The sequence below is a fragment of the Clupea harengus genome, chromosome 17, assembly GCF_900700415.2.
Source record: "Clupea harengus chromosome 17, Ch_v2.0.2, whole genome shotgun sequence".
In the NCBI taxonomy this organism is placed as follows: Eukaryota; Metazoa; Chordata; class Actinopteri; order Clupeiformes; family Clupeidae; genus Clupea; species Clupea harengus.
In genome coordinates, this window is record NC_045168.1 from 25,906,698 (window position 1) to 25,925,331 (window position 18,634).

General features: G+C 41.1%; 3 protein-coding genes across 7 annotated transcripts in view; 2 read left to right on the forward strand and 1 right to left on the reverse strand.

Moving 5' to 3' along the window:
* Positions 1 to 1,108: 1,108 nt before the first annotated feature.
* LOC105894746 (patched domain-containing protein 3-like) lies at positions 1,109 to 3,872 on the forward strand. Its single transcript, XM_031583904.2, has 4 exons — positions 1,109 to 1,942; positions 2,394 to 2,521; positions 2,814 to 2,959; positions 3,121 to 3,872. The coding sequence occupies exons 2-4, from the start codon at positions 2,475 to 2,477 to the stop codon at positions 3,852 to 3,854; spliced, it is 927 nt and encodes a 308-aa protein (XP_031439764.1). The 5' UTR covers positions 1,109 to 1,942; positions 2,394 to 2,474; the 3' UTR covers positions 3,855 to 3,872.
* Positions 3,873 to 6,000: 2,128 nt separating this feature from the next.
* LOC122133642 (multimerin-2-like) lies at positions 6,001 to 8,039 on the reverse strand. Its single transcript, XM_042710245.1, has 5 exons — positions 7,703 to 8,039; positions 7,577 to 7,630; positions 7,150 to 7,233; positions 6,539 to 6,670; positions 6,001 to 6,432 (listed from the first exon to the last, which is right to left on the reverse strand). Exons 1-5 carry the CDS (start codon positions 7,998 to 8,000, stop codon positions 6,149 to 6,151), a joined length of 852 nt encoding a protein of 283 aa, XP_042566179.1. The 5' UTR covers positions 8,001 to 8,039; the 3' UTR covers positions 6,001 to 6,148.
* Positions 8,040 to 11,406: 3,367 nt separating this feature from the next.
* Positions 11,407 to 18,634, forward strand: part of LOC105894744 (F-box/LRR-repeat protein 7-like) — a 32,903-nt gene continuing 25,675 nt past the window's right edge. For 2 of the 5 annotated variants that reach the window (XR_006152915.1, XM_042710243.1), the window contains exons 1-16: positions 11,407 to 11,830; positions 11,991 to 12,066; positions 12,173 to 12,227; positions 12,704 to 12,836; positions 12,969 to 12,997; positions 13,170 to 13,265; positions 13,353 to 13,427; positions 13,533 to 13,609; positions 13,740 to 13,805; positions 14,093 to 14,204; positions 14,987 to 15,111; positions 15,285 to 15,406; positions 15,596 to 15,794; positions 16,302 to 16,397; positions 16,509 to 16,611; positions 16,982 to 17,315. Coding sequence is in view for 4 of the 5 variants with exons in the window: in XM_042710243.1 (XP_042566177.1) it covers positions 11,609 to 11,830; positions 11,991 to 12,066; positions 12,173 to 12,227; positions 12,704 to 12,836; positions 12,969 to 12,997; positions 13,170 to 13,265; positions 13,353 to 13,427; positions 13,533 to 13,609; positions 13,740 to 13,805; positions 14,093 to 14,204; positions 14,987 to 15,111; positions 15,285 to 15,406; positions 15,596 to 15,794; positions 16,302 to 16,397; positions 16,509 to 16,611; positions 16,982 to 17,315 (1,920 nt within the window). In the remaining variant the exon portion in view is untranslated. The remainder of the gene's footprint in view (positions 11,831 to 11,990; positions 12,067 to 12,172; positions 12,228 to 12,703; positions 12,837 to 12,968; positions 12,998 to 13,169; positions 13,266 to 13,352; positions 13,428 to 13,532; positions 13,610 to 13,739; positions 13,806 to 14,092; positions 14,205 to 14,986; positions 15,112 to 15,284; positions 15,407 to 15,595; positions 15,795 to 16,301; positions 16,398 to 16,508; positions 16,612 to 16,981; positions 17,316 to 18,634) is intronic. The other 3 variants (XM_031583954.2, XM_031583953.2, XM_042710244.1) reach the window with 3 other exon arrangements.

The window sequence follows — 18,634 nt, forward strand, 5'->3', positions numbered from 1 at the left end:
AAGGAAGAAGCTTAAGTATGCGTTACTGGTAACAGGAGAGAACGAGGCTGGCAAGCACACACAAGATCAGTTGAGAGGTTCTAAGGCTTTGTAGCTCAATCAACCACAACGCTTCTGTTAGATTTTGGTTTTCAAGGACGGTTATTCAAAGAAGAGTTGTCTGAGGCTGCTGAAAAAGCGAGCCAGTGGTTGTAGCTGAGCTTCAGCTTAACCTGAACTAAAGCTGAAGTCAGTGAAATCTTGTCAAGTTCTATCTTGAGGTGTATCTGTTGTTGTCTCTGGTAGTTGCATGTATTCTTACCCATCATGAGTATGGAGGGGGCGGGTCTGGGATGCCAGACACCGCTGTGGAGCCTTCTGGAGGTGTCGTGGGCCTAATGTAACGAAATACTGATGAAGGAAGGGGCCTGCCTGCAAGCCCCAGTGAAATGCTCACAGTGGCAGCTTTGTTGCTGTTGTTGTAGAACTCAGGTTCTATGGTTGGGCAGTCATGTGTTGTACTGTGAAGGAGGGCCCGGGTACAACATGCGGCGGTTGTTGCGACTGTCTCCAGCCAGTTATGCGTTGTTGTATCTATGGTTTGGGCAGTTTTTATATGGGTGAGGTTGCTAGCCATGAGTACTTGCATGTGACAGCCAGAGAAGCGAGAGGTGTGTGTGTGTGTGTGTGTTTCCAGACTCTAGAAACAGATTGGAGATGTTCTGTATCACAAATCATACTGAAAATATAAATGCATAAAACCAACAAAGTGCCTCGTTCATGGGTCTGAGATGGAAGGTGCCAAATCATCTTCAACACAAACAAAAAGGTTCTGCAAGCATTTAAAACTCTGTGTCTAATCAACAGCATTATCTTTGATAGATACATAACGTCTTTTAATGTATGACTGATGTGCTTGCATGAACAGAAAATGATTGGATTCTCTGTTGATAATACTTAGTTATAGGTAGTTATTAATTAAATGAACCTCTCTCACAGTGACATGAACTGTAAATTATATGTCCCCAGTTTTCTGTGTTCTGCTGACTACAAGGAAGCACCTGTCCCACAAGAGCACAAACCCCTCTCTCATTTGTCAGTAAGGAGGTGCCATCTGTTTACGTATGTGTCAACCATTCATCACCGGTTCATTGAGTCAGACATTTCCTTGTAAATAGGAATGTATTCGCATTGGAAGATGATCCAAAATAAGTCGGAGAGCTCAGAACTTTGCCTATAGGCTGAAAATATAGACGCTAGAAATGCATGCATGCAACACAAACTGCATCGAAAAGCCTATATCAATAGGATTTCAGAAACTGGGTCTTTTCGTGGGTAAACATCCGTGGGTGTTTTTACTTTTACCGTCGATGTTATCCGGGGGTCTCGGAGCGGGGTTTTACTTTCTCGGTGAAAGAGAAGCAAATGACATCGAAGACCAGTTCACGCCCGCTAACGGCCAGGCTAAGACAGAGAGACAATATGTCAAAACCTATTTTCCTCACAGTGACGAATTCTCTCAGTTGAGGCTGTACACAGAAGGGGCTTACGCGTCGTTGATCGTGCAAAGTTGTTCGACCAAAGACCTTCTCTCAAAGGATCTGTTTCGAAAAGTAATCGACTTGGACCAGAAAGTACGAAACATCACGTCAAAATTAAGAGGAAGAACCTATGCTGATCTCTGTGCAAATTCAAAGGGAAATTGCGCTTCAAATGCAGTTTTAGACATTACATCCAAAGCTGGCAACACATCTATTGAATATCCATTTCATCAAGGCGAGTTTTTAGGATCAACAATTGGCGGTGTGACTCTGAAATCGAACAGCAAAGCAATACAAAGTGCAGAGGCAGTTCGGCTTTTCTATTATTTAAAAGATGCCCAAACTGAAATGGACAGAGGCGAGAATGGTGCGTGGCTACAGGCTTTTACAAAGACTTTTTCAGAAGAAAAACAGACCTACAGGTAAGTATGTGTCATTCCCTTGTGCTATTAAAGGTTACCCGTTTCAATTAAACATATTTAGCCGGCAGCAATTCGAAAATGATTCCGGTGTGTTGTAGATCTCCCCCGTATGATTTAAGTGTAAGCCTTTTGCATTTATTTACATGGATTGAAAGGGGGGGGGATTTTAAAAAGCTAATGCAATTTCAGTTAGTGCTTTTTAGCCACACGAAGATTTGAATCTTGAATTAAAAATCATGCAAGTATTCCACTTAACAGATTGATTATCACAATTAGTCACTATCAATAAAATGCACGTTGTCATGACATTTTTTAATTCATCTTTTTTTAGATGAATTCAGTTCAGTTTTTCTGTTATGTTATTTATCACAGTGAGTAAACTTAAGGATGCCTATCACCAGCATGCCACCTGCAGGCATGTTTGTATTCATAACAACTTTGTTTATTTCAGATATCTGTATCTCATTTCACTTCCATTTCAAGAGAAGAAGAATTTGACAGGAATTCAAAGACAGTGATTCCATTATTCTCCATGACTTACTTTCTGGCCATTAACATTGCAGTTGCTTCATGTCTCAGGTAGGTTTACAGCCATGTTGGATGTGAAAAACACATCCACCATTCACACACCACTAAAATGTGCAATGATTAGATCTAGGCCTACAAGTCGTTTGAGATGGTTAGATTAATATAGTAGATAGGTTGGCCTCATCCCTATATGTTTTTTGTAGCTCCAAATCCATGCAAAGGTTTTGCAAAGGAAATTGCTTTATAAATGTATCACACTTTAGACTGCTATGTGGCATGAGGAGGCTATGTGTATCTCAGAGATGGTGGCCCTTGGCTCGTGTACTGGGTCCTTCTCTTTCAGGTTGGACTGTGTGAGAAACAAAGTATGGGTGGCCTTGGCAGGTGTTCTCTCTACAGGCCTGGCTGTGCTTACCAGTTTTGGATTGCTTCTCTTCTGTGGGATGCCATTTTCAATGACTGTTGCCAGTGCCCCTTTTCTCATTCTCGGTAAGACTGCAATTTTGTCATCACATGTGTTATTCAATACATTCACTTCATGTTTGTTTTCTCAACATAAAGCATTTCCCATTCGTCACACCCAGTAGTTAATATGGCATATGGCATTATTATACAGTTGTATGATGTTTTTAAATACCGGTTGTTCCTAGGTATTGGTGTGGATGACATGTTCATCATGATCTCGTGCTGGCAGAGGACAAGGGTTCATGACAAGGTAGAAGATCGCATGGCAGAGACGTACAAGGAGGCAGCTGTCTCCATCACCATCACCACTCTGACTGATGCCCTGGCCTTCTACGTTGGCCTCTTGACGCCTTTTCGCTCTGTACAGTCCTTCTGCACGTACACCGGAACAGCCATCCTCTTCTGCTACATCTACAACATCACGTTCTTCGGTGCCTGTCTGGCGCTGAATGGACGACGGGAGAGAAGCAACAGACACTGGCTGACATTCAGGAAGGTTAAAACTCCAGATGAAGACAACAAGAGCAATGCCTGCTCAGTCGGTGGTGCTTATGATCCTGAGACAGGTGCAGAGGTGGGAATGCCCATCAATGTCTTCTTTAAAGAGCGTTATGGACCATTCTTGACTAATATATGGACCAAGGTGTTTGTGGTTTTTCTCTATGTAGGGTATCTGGCTGGTAGTGTGTATGGCTGTTTTCAAATGGAAGAGGGCATAGATTTGAAACATCTTGCACCTGATGACTCGTATGTCGCTAGCTATTATGACAACGAAGACAGATATTTCTCATCTTACGGCCCCTTTGTCATGTTAGTCATTAAAGATAAAAACGTTCAGTATTGGGAGACAAGTGCTCGTCAAAACCTCAAAAAGTGCCTGAAAAATTTGAATCATCCAAAATGGTTGCCAAAAACATGACTATATCTTGGCTTGACTCTTATGTGCAACATGGAGCTCGTGCTGCTTTAAATATTTCAGATAAAAATGTATTCATGACAAACCTGCCCAAATTTCTTAATGTGTCAGGTTTCTATCAGGATGTTAATATTTCTAGTGGCAAAATACTGACCTCTCGATTGTTCATCCCCAGTATTAACATCACCACTGCAACTGATGAAAAGAACATGTTGAACTTTTTCAGAGACACAGCTTCCACTTGTGGGCAAAACATGAATTTGTTAGTCTACCACCCTGCCTTCATTTACTTTGACCAGTATGCAGTCATTGTTAGCAATACTATCCAAAATATTATAGTAGCTACTGCAGCGATGCTTGTAATTTCTCTTCTGTTGATTCCACATCCTCTCTGTTCTCTGTGGGTGACCTTTGCCATTGCTTCAGTTATAGTGGGTGTAGCTGGTTTCATGGCTTTGTGGGATGTTAATCTAGACTCCATCTCTATGATCAACCTGGTAATCTGCATTGGCTTTTCTGTGGATTTCTCTGCACACATTTCCTATGCTTTTGTGTCAAGCAGCAAAAAAACACCCAATGAAAAAGCCATAGACGCTCTCTACAACCTTGGGTATCCAATTCTCCAAGGAGCTGTCTCTACTGTTGCTGGTGTTGTTGTCCTCTCAGCAGCAAAGAGCTACATCTTCAGAACGTTCTTTAAGATCATGTTTCTAGTCATCTTGTTTGGGGCCGTCCACGGTCTTGTGTTTATCCCAGTGTTTCTAACATTCTTTGGAGTTTGTGGCACTAGTAGAAGTGTTGAAGATGAAAAGCCTTCACGGAAACATGTTGATACCCCTGGGGTCCAGCCAATGAGGGCTACTATTCCCAGCATTACACAGCAGCTAGGGCAATCTCTTTGCACTTCCTTTAATAGAGGGCTGCCCTGTCGACCTGCAAGAATTCAAACATATGCTAATTTTCCCTCCCATAATTATCTTGACTTACCGGGGCAATATCAAGTAGGTAACAGCCCTTCCTTGAACAGGGGGCAGTCACGTGGAACTCCAAGCGTAGAAACATCAGCTGGCATTCATTTAACACAAAACTCTCACTACAGTATAGATCCTGACTGTCCTTAAGTTCTAGTTACTTTTATACAGTGCGAATATATTTTTGTATCTTTATAATTTGACTACTTGACTACATAAAGACTTGAGACTCCTCTTATTGGGAGGAACTGGAACTGTGTGTAAATTAAAGTACTGATTTGATACACAGCATAATGTAATAATCAGCTTCGGTCACTTTTTTTGCATGTAATATTCTGTTTGTGAGAGCTATGTATCATAAAATACTCTTTCAAACATTTGACCCGTTAACATTTCCTCGTTATTGTAGTCAGTATGTTAATGTTGAAGCTTCAGCATGTTTGTGTCGTCTTGCTATGGTAAACGGTCAACCCACGCTGTGCTTGTAAAATTACTCATTTTGTGTATACATTTTGTATTGTACCACTAAAAGCAAATAAAACGTTTAAAAAGTAAAAGTTGTGTTGTTCAGCTCATCACATGGTGTCTGCTGTACTGAGGCCGAAGTACAAAACCTTTTTCCAAACAATATGCAAATAATTCAAAATTCAGCATCACAAACACAAATTTCTCCCATTTACAGTAAAAACTATTCCCACAGACAGTTTTCAAACAATCCTTAAACCATTTGTTGGGGTCCATGCTTCCATGACTATCTGTTTATAACACATTCTGTGGTTAAAGAATTAGCCCCACATATGTGATGAGTGCCCCATGCCCTAGTTCCTGTGTATAAAGAACAAGATAGATAGATAGATAGATAGATGGATACTTTATTAATCCCGAGGGAAATTTAGGTCATCCAGTAGCTTATACACATACACAAATACACATATACACTTATACACCACACCGACATACATACATAAATTACATATACATACACATAGGGAGAACATATTCACACAGAGTGTTTCCAGATGCAGGAAAGGGTCATAGGTCATCATGAAGGGGCCAGTGTGTGTGAGGGCACATGAACAGATATGTTTCCCTTTTGTCACATTAACTTGATGTCGAGTACTCCAAGTCAGGTTCAGTCAGGATAAACTGACAGACAAAGTTAGATGGTCAAATAGATTGTTTGAGGACATATTTTATTTGTCATGGTTTGATTTGCTTTTCGATAAAACGTTAAACCATTAAACATATAATATACATATCTACTCCACCACATTGCCAGCAGAGGAAAATTAACAAAATAAGTCAAATCTCCATTTTATTCACCTGTCACATTGGGAAAAGCAGGTGGCCACTAAAGGTGTTATAATGATTTCCATTATCATGTATCCATGCACCAGGGTAGAGTTGCACATAGACCGCATCTCCCACCTCTAGCAGCTGAGACACTCCGTTAGAGCTGTGGACACTCCCAGCTGTTTGGTGAACATAAGCAATGAGAACATGCTGTCCATTTCTCTGTAGTGTCACTCCTGATGGGTTTCTGCTGCTACCAGGACCATACACCTTGAAGTCGAACTGATAGACTCCTCTTACTGGTGCTGTGAAGATGCCTGAATACCAGGAGAAAATACCAGACGTGATTGAAATCTATACATTTATAAGATCACGATAATGTGCTGAAATGTAGAGCTCTATGAACAACTTGAGTGTCTTTACCTGTGCTTGGGTTGTAAGCATTGCCAATGTTTGTAAAGACATGTCTATAGACCAAAGTGACTCCAGTGTTAAAGGGTCCTGTGTTTTTATGGTCAGACTCCAAAATTGCAGCTGAAAAGGCTACCTTCCTCTCTGTGAATCATGAATAGAGTGAACAAAAGCATAACTTTGTCAAAAGAATAATAATAACTATGGCATTATTCATTAGGTTCTGCATCCTCTCTCTCGTCATATGGACAACATGCAATAGAGGATGGTAGAGGTATGTTTCATTTTCCAAGGGGGAAACTGGTAAAGTTTGTATGGGCTTTATATCATTCACAGCAAATTTTATTTACATCCAAATATTTCTGAAAACGTGATGAAGACCGTGAACCTTCAGAACAAATGTAATTAGGCAAATATAAATAAGGTAAATAACAAAACACTCAAGCACATCAAAATTAATTGCAGAATAAAACTGTGGTCTATGCTCTGGTGCAACGGTTCTTTGTGCCCTTAATACCTCATGAAGTGATCATATAGTGTTTATTGAGTGCTTGTGAGGAAGACGGATACATTGTCAATCACAGTTTTGAAATTTTGTTTCTCATTCTAAATGAGTGTGTTACCTCGATTCTCTCTCTCCAGGTCTGTGACTTTCATCTCAGTGCTGTTGGACCAGGCTTTCATGGCTCTCAGCTGAGCAGCTTGTTCTAAAATTGCAATCGGGTCATAAATCACAGATCAATGAGAGGAATACCCAGTGAATGAGCTCATGATGTCATTCTTTCACTTTACCTTTATTTTCTCGTTTCAGGTCTCCCACAGCTGCATTTAGATGGGTGGACTGAGCTGAAAGGAAGTCAGGTTGAAGTTTAAAAAAATATATACAAATCAATTCAGCCATTTTTGCAATGAAGAGCAAACCACTTGAGGAAACCTTGCAGATTAATTTAAAATGTGCTGTGAATCACAGAACAACTGTATTGCTAGTGACCATGTCCTCTGTTTTTCTTTACCCTCAGGGTAGGATTATAATTTTACACAGGTGTTTACCTTTATTTTCTTGTTTCAGTTCTTCCATAGCTGCATTTAGGTGGACGGACTGAGCTGAAAAGGAAATCAGGTTGAAGTAAAAAAAATAAAAATAATATTTAGCAATTTTTGCAATGAAGAGCATACCCTCATATGTTGTCCTCAGCTTCTCCAGGTCTGTCATTGTGTTCCTGAGCTCAACCCTCTGTTCAGCCAGCACAGCACTCATCTCCCTCAACACGGCATGGATGTCAGCTTGGCAGATGCATTTGGTAGAGGATGATGGTGTTGCCTCCTCAAATCTGTCTTCCGGTGTCTGGTTCCCTGTGTTGCCATTTCTGTTGTGCAGACCTTCATGATTAATGTCATTCTCACTTAGATTGTTGTCTCCGTTGATTCCAGACCAACCACAGCACAGCAAAAACAAAACAGCAACAATCTTCATTCTGTGTTTGTGTCTTCACATGAAAAAGTAACAACTCAGTGAAGTTGGCATCCTTAAGTATGGTGTCTAGGTTAATGATTGCAAGATATTGCTACCTGGAGATAATATGATACAGTGATGTGCTGTTAAACCTCATGATTTCACTTATGTCACTGGTGAAAGGTACAATGACACTGGCAATACTCATCATTCATTAACTTCTTTGTATCCTGCTTTAACCTGCTGAGAAATAATACCACAACATGGTAATTAATGTCACAATCACTGCCTCGGCCTGATTCTCTGACATCTTATTTGCTTCGTGCAGAATACCCTCACATTGTCCTTATTAGACTGAAAAACACATTATCAACAGCTAAACAGATGCAGTAGTGTCCAATCTCATGCATTTATCCATTTGTCCTGTCAAAAGCAATGCTTCATCTCTCTTTAAATAGACATCAATACAAAATAAAACAAAATCAGGTCAGTACATACTGTATATTCCAGATGTCAGATGTACACAAGAGCATAAAGTAAAGCAGAATTGCTGTGTTGATGTCAACTTGCTCTGAGAAAGATCATATGACCTTGTTTTGATCAAGTGGGTCACAAATAGTGAATGACTTCCTTATAGCTTATTGGAGCTGAGCTGTAAACATCCAGTTCCTCATTCCTTTAAGCACGTGCATTTTCAATGAAAATATTACCATGGCACAATCCATGCATCTCAAAAAGCTGTTCAATTCTTATGTAAAGACATGAATGCATTCTTATTTAGTTTAAGCAAAAATGTCAGATGTAAAGAAAGAAACAGAGGGACACTAGCGTTCTGAGAGAGAAGCATGAGATATCCTCTGTGTCAGAGCTTAAATTCCAAATGTCAAACAGTACAAAGTAAACTCCAGATAGAAACTGAATATCAGATACACTAATGTAATATTCTTACATTGCTTGTAACTTTACCCGTCATTTTCTGCTTTGCTATTGTTAGTGTGTTGGCCAGTAAATTGGCATATCCCCATACTCATAATTCTGAAGGAAAAGTAGCCAGATGGTAAGAAAGTATAGATAAAACAAAGGTAAGACTTTATCTGGATAATCCACCTACAGAGGGTTTACAAAGTATTTGTTATATTTCAACAACGTATTAGTTAACATTCAGCAATTCAGCTATTTGCTTTTGTCTGTAGATGTTTAACATAATAGTATATGTGACGATTTGTGAGCATACACATTCTAAGAATACTTTAACTGAACTATTCACTCAACTGAGGTTATACAAATATTCGACAATGTATGTACAAATATTCAACAAATAATTAGCCAACAATTGAATTTATCTTTGTTGAATATTTTAAGGCTCAACATTTTATATTCATATGTTGACAATTGTTCAGTGAATGGTTTACTATGTGTAAACGTTATTTCTTTTTTTCGATGTTGATGTCTTGCATGTTACAAGTCTATGTTTTCATTGCTTTTGACTCAAGATAAATTACTTACTAAACAAACCACGTTAGCTTTTGCCTTGTCCATGTAGGCTAGTGCATTTATAAAAGGTAGCCTTTAGCCTGCCCCAGAATTTCAACTAAATATATTTAAACATGAAGTTGACTCTCACTATGTAGCTCAATCAGTCAACGTCATTGACTGGAATGTTTTAGTCATTAGTAGGTAGTTATCAGGCTTTGGCATTGGTCAGTAGGTGGCAGGGGTGTACTTTGTACTGTTGATGTTTCTGTCCTATTCATGGTGACTTTACTTATGAGATTTTCCATTGGAACAGATACATGTGCTCCCCTTTGCTCTTATCCATATTTGTGTTTTACAGGTGAGCTGGTGGAGATTCTGGCACTCAGTTATTGAGCTAGCTTTACTGACATATTACTGTTATTCTGTGAAAAGACTGTGAGAAACAGTATCAACAGCTAAACAGATGCAGCAGTCTCCAATCTCATGTATTTATCCTGTCAAAAGCAATGTTTCATCTCTCTTTAAATACACATCAATACAAAATAAAACAAAATCAGGTCAGTACATATATATTCCAGATGTCAGATGTAATCATGTAGAACTAAAGTAAAGCAGAATTGCTGTGTTGATGTCAACTTGCTATGAGAAATATCACATGACATCTTCACTGCATAAATCGTGCTGCTATCACACCTGAATTTCCCTAACGGGATTAATAAAAGTTTATCTTATCTTATTTTATGACCTTGTTTTGATCAAGTGGGTCACAAAGAGTGACTGACCTCCTTATAGCTGTAAACATCCAGTTCCTCATTCCTTTAAGCACGTGCATTTTCAATGAAAATATTACAATGCTCAATCCATGCATCTCAAAACGCTGTTCACTTCTTATGCAAAGACATGAATGTAAGCATGTCCTTACTATCACGTTTTGGTGCCATGTTTTTATCCTTCAGTGTTTGGGTGGACAAGTCTTTTTGTAGAGCACTCTGCACTTCCAGTTAATCCCTGAGCAGTGTTATGCCAGCCTAAATAATCTCACACACACACACACACACACGCACTCACACTCTCTCTCTCACACTCGCACACACACATTTAGTTAATTAGTTAGGTACATATAGTTAGATTACATATTGTGTGTTTTACTTCTGAAAATGTGTACATAAATGCTTTGATTGTATACGCTGGTCTATTTAATGTTTTACAAGAGTGAATGTTGCCAACCTCTTCTATTCAGAACTCCCAAGACCTTCAACCTTTCCTAGCTATAGAATCATGACCTGTAGCTGTATCCTGTGCTCCCAGTAGAGAACTACTTTTAAAGGATCCAGTCTGACATTCATTTTACATTTGCTAATAATCCTCATTAAAAAAAATAAGGCTTTATTTACTGATAGGGTTAAGAAATTAGTATTTTTTCAGTTAGTGTTTCCCACTTGTCTTTTGAACAGTGTGTTTTAATTTAATTTTCTTTGTGTTGTATGTACATTCACAAATATGATGTATTTCCAACTGTGCTACTTATTTACCACCACTAATCTCATATTTGTGTTGTGAACTTTTTTGACAAATTTGACCTTTCTCAGTGCCGCCACTGCCATTTGCCCACCAGGTGGTCTTTTGTTGTGCCAGGACTATAGTAGTAATGACATACAAACACAACCTCCTTGTTGTCAATGCAGTGCCTTCACTTCATCGTGGCCTTAGACTGGAGTACATTGGCAGTTTCTATAGTAACACCAGATAGATCTCATGGAGTGGTGTAGTGGCACAAGAGAACGTGGAGATTTTTCTCTAATTTATTTTAAAAGCCAAAACAGACATATAGAAACACTGATGACTAATTGAAATGAACCCTTTGAACTGTTTTGGGTTGGTGACAATGTACACAAGTAGAAAAAATATATATGTCCTGAAAAATGGCTAATGAGCGAGTGGTGATCCCGCGGCTGCTTCCTCTACCCTGATTGCATCTGGTGCGTCAGTTGAAATTGGCCCTGTGGAGAGCGACCACTCCTCTCTTTCCGGAAACTCATGTGTGTAGCGTCGTCTCGAACATGGCAAGGGATGAGAACAGTGCGTGTATACGTATGCAATGTGAAAGACAAGATCTGTAATTAGTTGGATACATATGCAATGTTTTCTACAATATGTTCTGTCATTTGTATATACAACGTGTGAAAGATGCGCAAGGTGTGCCTGTCGGCACGATACACCGAAGCGTGCACGTGTTCTCATTCTCGGGTGTCGTTGTAGTAAATACTATCTGTGTCGCTGTAGGAGCAGGGGGAAAGTCTCTCGTCGACGACCTAACCACCAAATATGCCGAAAAACCTTGGAAAGAAACATTTCAACTTGTCCGACGGTGCATGGTAACTATCCAGTAGAAATAAGCCTGCCTATAATTATTAGTTCCACGCCGGGAAACCACCTTCCAAGAAACGACCAAATATATCCTTGTCAATTGACAAAGAATACTGACAAGGCCAGAAGGTGCTCACCCCTGTCTTCAAACACCTTTTCCTTTCCCAGGGTAGGAGCAACCCGGATCCCAAATCTTCCAAACTTCTCAGTGGTTGTCTCCAGAGACTGCAAAAGGCTCTGAATGGTAAGTAATGCATTTTTGTGTGTGCACAAGACATTAAGTTATAATAATAACTACAGGAAGAGCCTTGACTACATTTGTTTGCATCTTCTTTTTTTTATCATCTCAGTGTCTTCTCTGAGTACCATGGTGTCCAGGTTGGAAATAATTGCCAAACAGAGAGGGTGGGTCCTGGATTTTGTTCAGTACATTTTTCTAGACTTATGAATGTGAAAGTAGCTAAGCTATGTATAATTCCCTAGCCTGACGATGTCATACTCATAATTCTAGTCGAACTTCCCGACTTCAAATGTTGTGGGCGGGGCTAAGTTCGGTCTGGTATCCACGCTAATAATTCCCATTCTAAACTCAGAACTCCATTCGACGTATAAGTCCTGTTCCATTTCACATCTGCCCACGATATGATTTAATCAGTTAGGTGGCCACCATCTGCCTCCGCGTGTCATGGCAGTCGCGGAGCTAATTTTGATATGTTTTTTTTTCAATTACCTTAGAATTGTCCAGTATCATTTGGATTTTGCAGTACTGTCACTTGATATGAAAAAGCACCTATGCCATTGTTGTTCAGGTCAAATGTCAAAGTGTTCTGTAAATACCTCAGCGGGAACACCCGAGGGTTTATTCCGTTTGACCTCCACAGGCTGGGGTCACACCTGAGCCCCACAGAGACGGCCTGTTACCTCACAGCTGACCTGTTCTACCTGGAGGTGCTGCTCAAGCCTGACGGTGGTGTGGAGGACGTCAAAGTGGCCCTGCACGGTGAACCCCCGCTGGTGTGTTCCGCCCTCGTGTGCTTTACGGTTACGCCGCCGGCCCACCAAACAATCAGTAGAGATGTGGGTTCATGTTCGCCTATTTATGCATCTTGTCTACATTCTGAGTTTGGTGTTTGTTTTGTGCTGCAGTCCAGTGCGTTGCTGCTTCAGCTGTTGAGGTGAGTGACATGCATCCATTTACTGTATATATGTGTAATATATGCTGTGAAAGATGAGTCATTGTGTAATGTACGGCAGCAGGTTGGACGGTTCGGCTTGGCATTTAACTGTGTTTTCAGGCTACCTCATAGCAATGCTCAAATATAAGTTTTCCTCTCGTGCAAAATGTAGCATGACGTGTATCTGCTTGTCCAGACAGAAGAAGTTTGAGGACTTCTCCGCGAAGCTGTGTGACCTGTCATCCCTTTATAATATCCCTGGTGACAAGTACAGCATCTTAACGGCCATTTACTAATAGAATGTAATCTGTGTGTATCGATGCGTGGGTATAATCAATTTAAACATCTCTTGTAGTGATGCAAAGATTAAGGTATGTACTGCCCTACAGTTCATGGAGAAGGACTTGGTTACCATATCACATCTGCCCAGGTGGGGGAACACTCGAGTCAAATGGATTTTTAAGAGGATAAATGTCTGAATATCACATGTTCTCTTGTTAATCTGATGGCAGGTGTTTATAATCCTGTTTTATAGATCTTTAAGAGAAAATGATGTCTACATTGACACAGTTCTGAACGGGAGAGTTGGGAAAATTGTGCCGAGTGGACCAGGTAGCTAATAATAGCCACTTCTCATTGGTTTAGAATATGCTTATTGAGCACATAGGAGTTCAAACAGGCCCAGGAGGTTTAGGAGAATAAGTGGAAATATTCCATTTCTCTTTCGTGCTCATTTTTCCAGGAACCCCTATGAAGATCCAGTATTCCATCAGTCCCTCTGACATGCTCTTACAGAGACATGGTGCGGGTATGTTGTGCTCATCGTTCTATGCTTGGACTGAACTGCCCTCCCTTGTCCTAGTTTATTCTCCATTGACTGTGTGTGTGTGTGTGTGTGTGTGTGTGTGTGTGTGTGTGTGTGTGTGTGTGTGTGTGTGTGTGTGTGTGTGTGTGTGTGTGTGTGTAATATGTATAAGGTATATCTTTAAGACTGTGTGCTCGCAGTAGAGAGCATGTTTACTTTCCCCGGTCTCTTGTCCGGTCATGTCAACCTGTTTGACTAGGATCACCTGAAACTGTCCTTGTTTCATGCAGATATAGAGGGACTCACTCGGGATGCGTTTGTGATGCTGGGCTCCAGGGGGAGCACACATCGCCTCCAGCTGGCCTCTCTTATTCCTTCTCCCCCACAGACTGATGCCCTGGGGTGAGTGGATGGGTCCGTCTCCGCCACGGTCACTCAAACCTGGAACAGTCATAGGGCCACATGTATCAACCATGCGTATGCACTAAAACCGTGCTGAGCACTCCTCTACACATAAAGCGATATTGATGAATAGATACTTAGATCTAGTATACTTAGATACTAGATATGAATAGAAACCTGCGTACCCCTGTGCATGGTCTTCAGGTAGCGTACGCATACGATTTATAACTGGAAGGTTGGCCACACTAAGAGGAACTAATGGTAATGTAAGTAGGCCTGGGCTAAATAATCTGCATCTCTAGGATCAGGGTTTCTTGTGCACATGGGCCTATTGTAAATGATGGAGGCCTGTTACTGCCGTAACTGAACTGTCAGCGTAGCCATCCTGTTAATTGTATGGGAAGTAACCACCCGGTTGACTTGGAGCTATATTTATCAGTACGGAGGACTATATTTAAAATGCTATCTGCAGCATTGTCAGGTTTTCACAATGTAATCTGCGTATTTGACTACTTGTATTGAAATACAAACAATGTGAAGCGCGTTCGGCTGCACATGATTTTACACTGCTTTGACGAATGTTCAGATTTATGATGAGTAGGCATATGTTGTGCGCACGTAGTGTTAGATAACTCTGATTACAAACCTCCGAACACAACTCATGGAAGTGTGCGTACACATGGTGCAAGAGAACACAAAGGTTGATTAATTTGGCCCATAGTCATGTAATGCTCTGCTGTGCGTTATGGTCGATATCATTCACTTTAGTGTGCTTGTTTTAGCTTCCCACTGTTTAGTCCAATCACAGAAGTGGCCTCCGAGTCTCTGCAAGCCTGCTTCACACTCAAGCTGAAGCCCCCTTTAGCTATTTGCTCTTCTGTCATTCGCCGCATGGAGCAAACCACAGGTAACCTCCTACTCTAGGATAACACTTATACGCAAGTCATCTGGTGCAAAGTACTGCATGGCTCAGGAATATAGTAAACATTTTCCAAGTTCAGGAGGTGTTTTTTTTTTTTTTTTTGCAACGTTCCATGAATCAGATGGATTAAAGAGGTGTCCTTGTGCTTTGCATTGAAGATGTCAAACCTGAGGCTGACCAGCAGAGGGTGCCATTGTTGCAGCTGCTGATGAGAACTACATTAGGAGAGCAGGGCTTCCAGGAATCATGGGATCCTGGCGAAGAGGCCAACTTTACAGTGGTTTGTGGATTGTTGACAAGTCTCAGCATTTTAGCATTACAGTTCATTCCATGTTGTGTATTCTGATTATCATTTTCTGGTGTCAAGTTTTGAGACTTTGTACATACTGTTTCATTGAACGTAATGGCACCTACACCTTAGAAGGCATACAGTGGTCCTCTAAATCAATCCTACATCTCTCGCTAACAGGCTCTCCCAGGTAATCAGGTACATGGGTATGTTTTGTCTGGACCTGCATGGAGTGGAGGATCATGGGAAGGGGCCCTTATTGACACCATACCCTTCACTCATCCTGCTCATGTGCCTTCCCTCCTGGAGCTTCTTCGACATCAGTCAGCTCTCAATATCCTCTTGGCCAGCTGCATCACAGGTCCCAAACACTGCCCAGGTCTGTTGCATCACGCATGCCCCTGCTCTTTACTGATTACATATGGGTGATCCTAGGAGTCACTGCTGCTGGCTCATCATTTTATGCAACAGTTGACTGAAGTTAAGGAGAGGAGTAAAGCTTTGTGTGCACAGACATTCTCACAGAAAAAAACACTTTCGGATAGGCTGTCAGGTGTCCCAGTATTTTCATCTAATAGAAGATGCTGCCAATAGATCCAGTCAAAAGTCTCTTCACCATTCAGTAAGCTGGATAGTGGTAACTATAGCAACAACTGGTGACGGGCAATTGATACTATGCCAAGGAACAAAACAGCGGGTTTCCATAGAAACGAACACCCAACACAAACGACAACGTAAATTCTGGGGCTGGACTAGAATGGAGTTGGCTGTCTCTGCCGCCATTATTTTCTGGACAACTCTGCTGCATGGATATGAGTCATAATAATGAGTCTTTTGAAGGACATTGAGTCTGTGTGGAACACGAGTGTTTCTGATTGGTCTACAGGGGCATCATATGACCTGTACTGTGAGGTTCTCCCAGTCTCAGACTCCAGCGTCTCCGTAACCTTTTTTCTTCCTGGCACCAGCTCTCTGGCTGTTTGTAAGTATGGAACCAAATACACTGAAGTATGTACTGCATGTATGTGCATGAGTCTTTTGGTTATGTGTATACAAACAGAAGTCTTAATCTGTGAAATCCCTAATCTCTCAGTGCTAGTGACTGTGATGCACCTCTGCCAAGTGCGTTGCCAGCTGTTTGCACCTCTGCTAGTGGATGCTGCCATGAATGACTACATCTCCAGGGTTACGACTAGGTACGATCATGTTTGTTTTACTTTTTTCATCAAATATATGCATTACCATCCAAGCATGGAATAATCTATGAACTGTCAAGGGTCAAGATGGGTAGCACACCCTTCTATCCTTACTTGAACTTACCAAATTCATAATCAATGGCTTCTGTAAAAAGTGCTCAAAATTGTCCTAAGGTGTTAGGATTAGTTGGAATTTTGGCATTAGAACGTTTTATATATATATATATATATATATATATATATATATATATATATATATATATATATATATATATATATAAAAAATACAATACCACATGCACTGCACATTTGAGCGGGAGTGATGCTATGGTACAATGCAACAAATTAATTTGGCTTGATTGTTTTGCAGATGCATGTCAATTCCTATAACCATGCGGGCGATATACAAGAGCTTAACCAGTCCCCTCTTCTCTGATGCATCTGGCACCACTACTGCCCCAGGAGTCTGTACCTCTCCACATGAGGTAAACACTGCGGCCTCTTCCATGGTGCACCACTCCTTGCATCCAGCACCAGATCTTCACGCTGGGTCATCGGAAATGGAGAGCACCACAGGCGAGTTTCTGGGACCAACACCCCAGAATTCCGCCCAGGAGGAGGAGGAGGAGGAGGAGGAGGAGGATCCTGCCGCTATGTACACCTCTCCCAGTTGTTATGTCATGTCTGTATCTTCGCCTCAAGAAGTGAGTGATGTCAATACAGAAGCTGCTCCTAACCATTATCCCTTGTCCTCCGTGTGTGTGTGTGTGTGTGTGTGTGTGTGTGTGTGTGTGTGTGTGTGTGTGTGTGTGTGTGTGTGTGTGTGTGTGTTTCCACACTGGCCGGCCAGTGGTCATCTAGCAGAGCCTGTCTAGCACAGGGCTGAGTGGGGGGGAAGCAATTCAGATGAGTGCAAAATGTCAGTGTAACAGATGTTTTAGAGAAAATCATTAATAAAGATAGCAGTTTGGTAATACATTGGTGTACTATAGTATATTCCTAAAATAAGAGTGTCTTAGGTCTCTCAAGGCATGCATGAGCGAAAACGGTCAATGGCTTTTGTATTTTAGCTTTCATTTCTTCTTTTCCTTGAAGACAATAATCAAGGTTTGTAATGAGAAAGACAGACTGCATACACTGAGCCTCACATAAAGCCAAACTAGAATAGTATTGAGCACACATTCTCATGGGAACCCTTTACAGGCAGAAAATATGGCTGTGGTGGTTAGCCGTTTTCTGCATTCTCTCTTTCAGGGTCCGTGTGTGTGTGTGTGTGTGTGTGTGTGTGTGTGTGTGTGTGTGTGTGTGTGTGTGTGTGTGTGTGTGTGTGTGTGTGTGTGTGTGTGTGTGGTGTTGCTGAAGAATCAGACATTTTGTGCTTGTGCACTGGCCCAGCAAATGTCCTCAGTACATTCAGCTTTTAGATCTACCTGTACACAAATATGGTGTCCATAGAAGTTAGTGTGGTCCAGTAGGATTTAATAGAATTTGTCCATAAAAGGTTTGTATCCTCTTGTGATTTATCACTACTTGGACCTGTTTCTGATCGTTTCTTCTCCAAAAGCCTGCATGGTCTGAGCTTTCCTGAATTTGTTTGCTTATTTACCTCTCTAAAGATTGCGTGCACATCAACATAAGTAGGCCTCTTTAAGGCGGGAAGTAAATTGCATTCTTGGTGCGTGCATACCACAGAGACTGAACACTTGGCTGTAAAAGGACTGTGGGGCTTGGCATTTGACCCCTCTGGAGACGGCCAGAAGCGTCCACTGATTAGTACCGTGCGAGCCAAATGAACACTGTAAAAATCAGAGCCTGCTTCAACACATGCAACTCTCCCAAGAAAACGTCCAATTCTGACATTAAACAGTTACACAAGCACTCCCTCAATAGAACGGGTGATTTAATTATTATTATTTTTAAGGAAAACAACAAGGAGGTGAAGGATTGGAGTGAGCAGGAAAAGGGAAAGGGAAAGGTCAAGCAGGAATATTCAGATTTATTGTAGTGGGAATGCCTGTATCAG

Coding starts and splice junctions, on each gene's coding strand:
- LOC105894746 (XM_031583904.2), top strand. CDS start 2,475: ATGACTTACTTTCTGGCCATTAACATTGCAGTTGCTTCATGTCTCAG. Junction 2,522..2,813: donor GCAGTTGCTTCATGTCTCAG/GTAGGTTTACAG, acceptor CTTCTCTTTCAG/GTTGGACTGTGTGAGAAACA. Junction 2,960..3,120: donor TGCCCCTTTTCTCATTCTCG/GTAAGACTGCAA, acceptor GGTTGTTCCTAG/GTATTGGTGTGGATGACATG.
- LOC122133642 (XM_042710245.1), bottom strand. CDS start 8,000: ATGAAGATTGTTGCTGTTTTGTTTTTGCTGTGCTGTGGTTGGTCTGGA. Junction 6,671..7,149: donor CCTGGAGAGAGAGAATCGAG/GTAACACACTCA, acceptor CATGATTCACAG/AGAGGAAGGTAGCCTTTTCA. Junction 6,433..6,538: donor TGCTTACAACCCAAGCACAG/GTAAAGACACTC, acceptor CCTGGTATTCAG/GCATCTTCACAGCACCAGTA.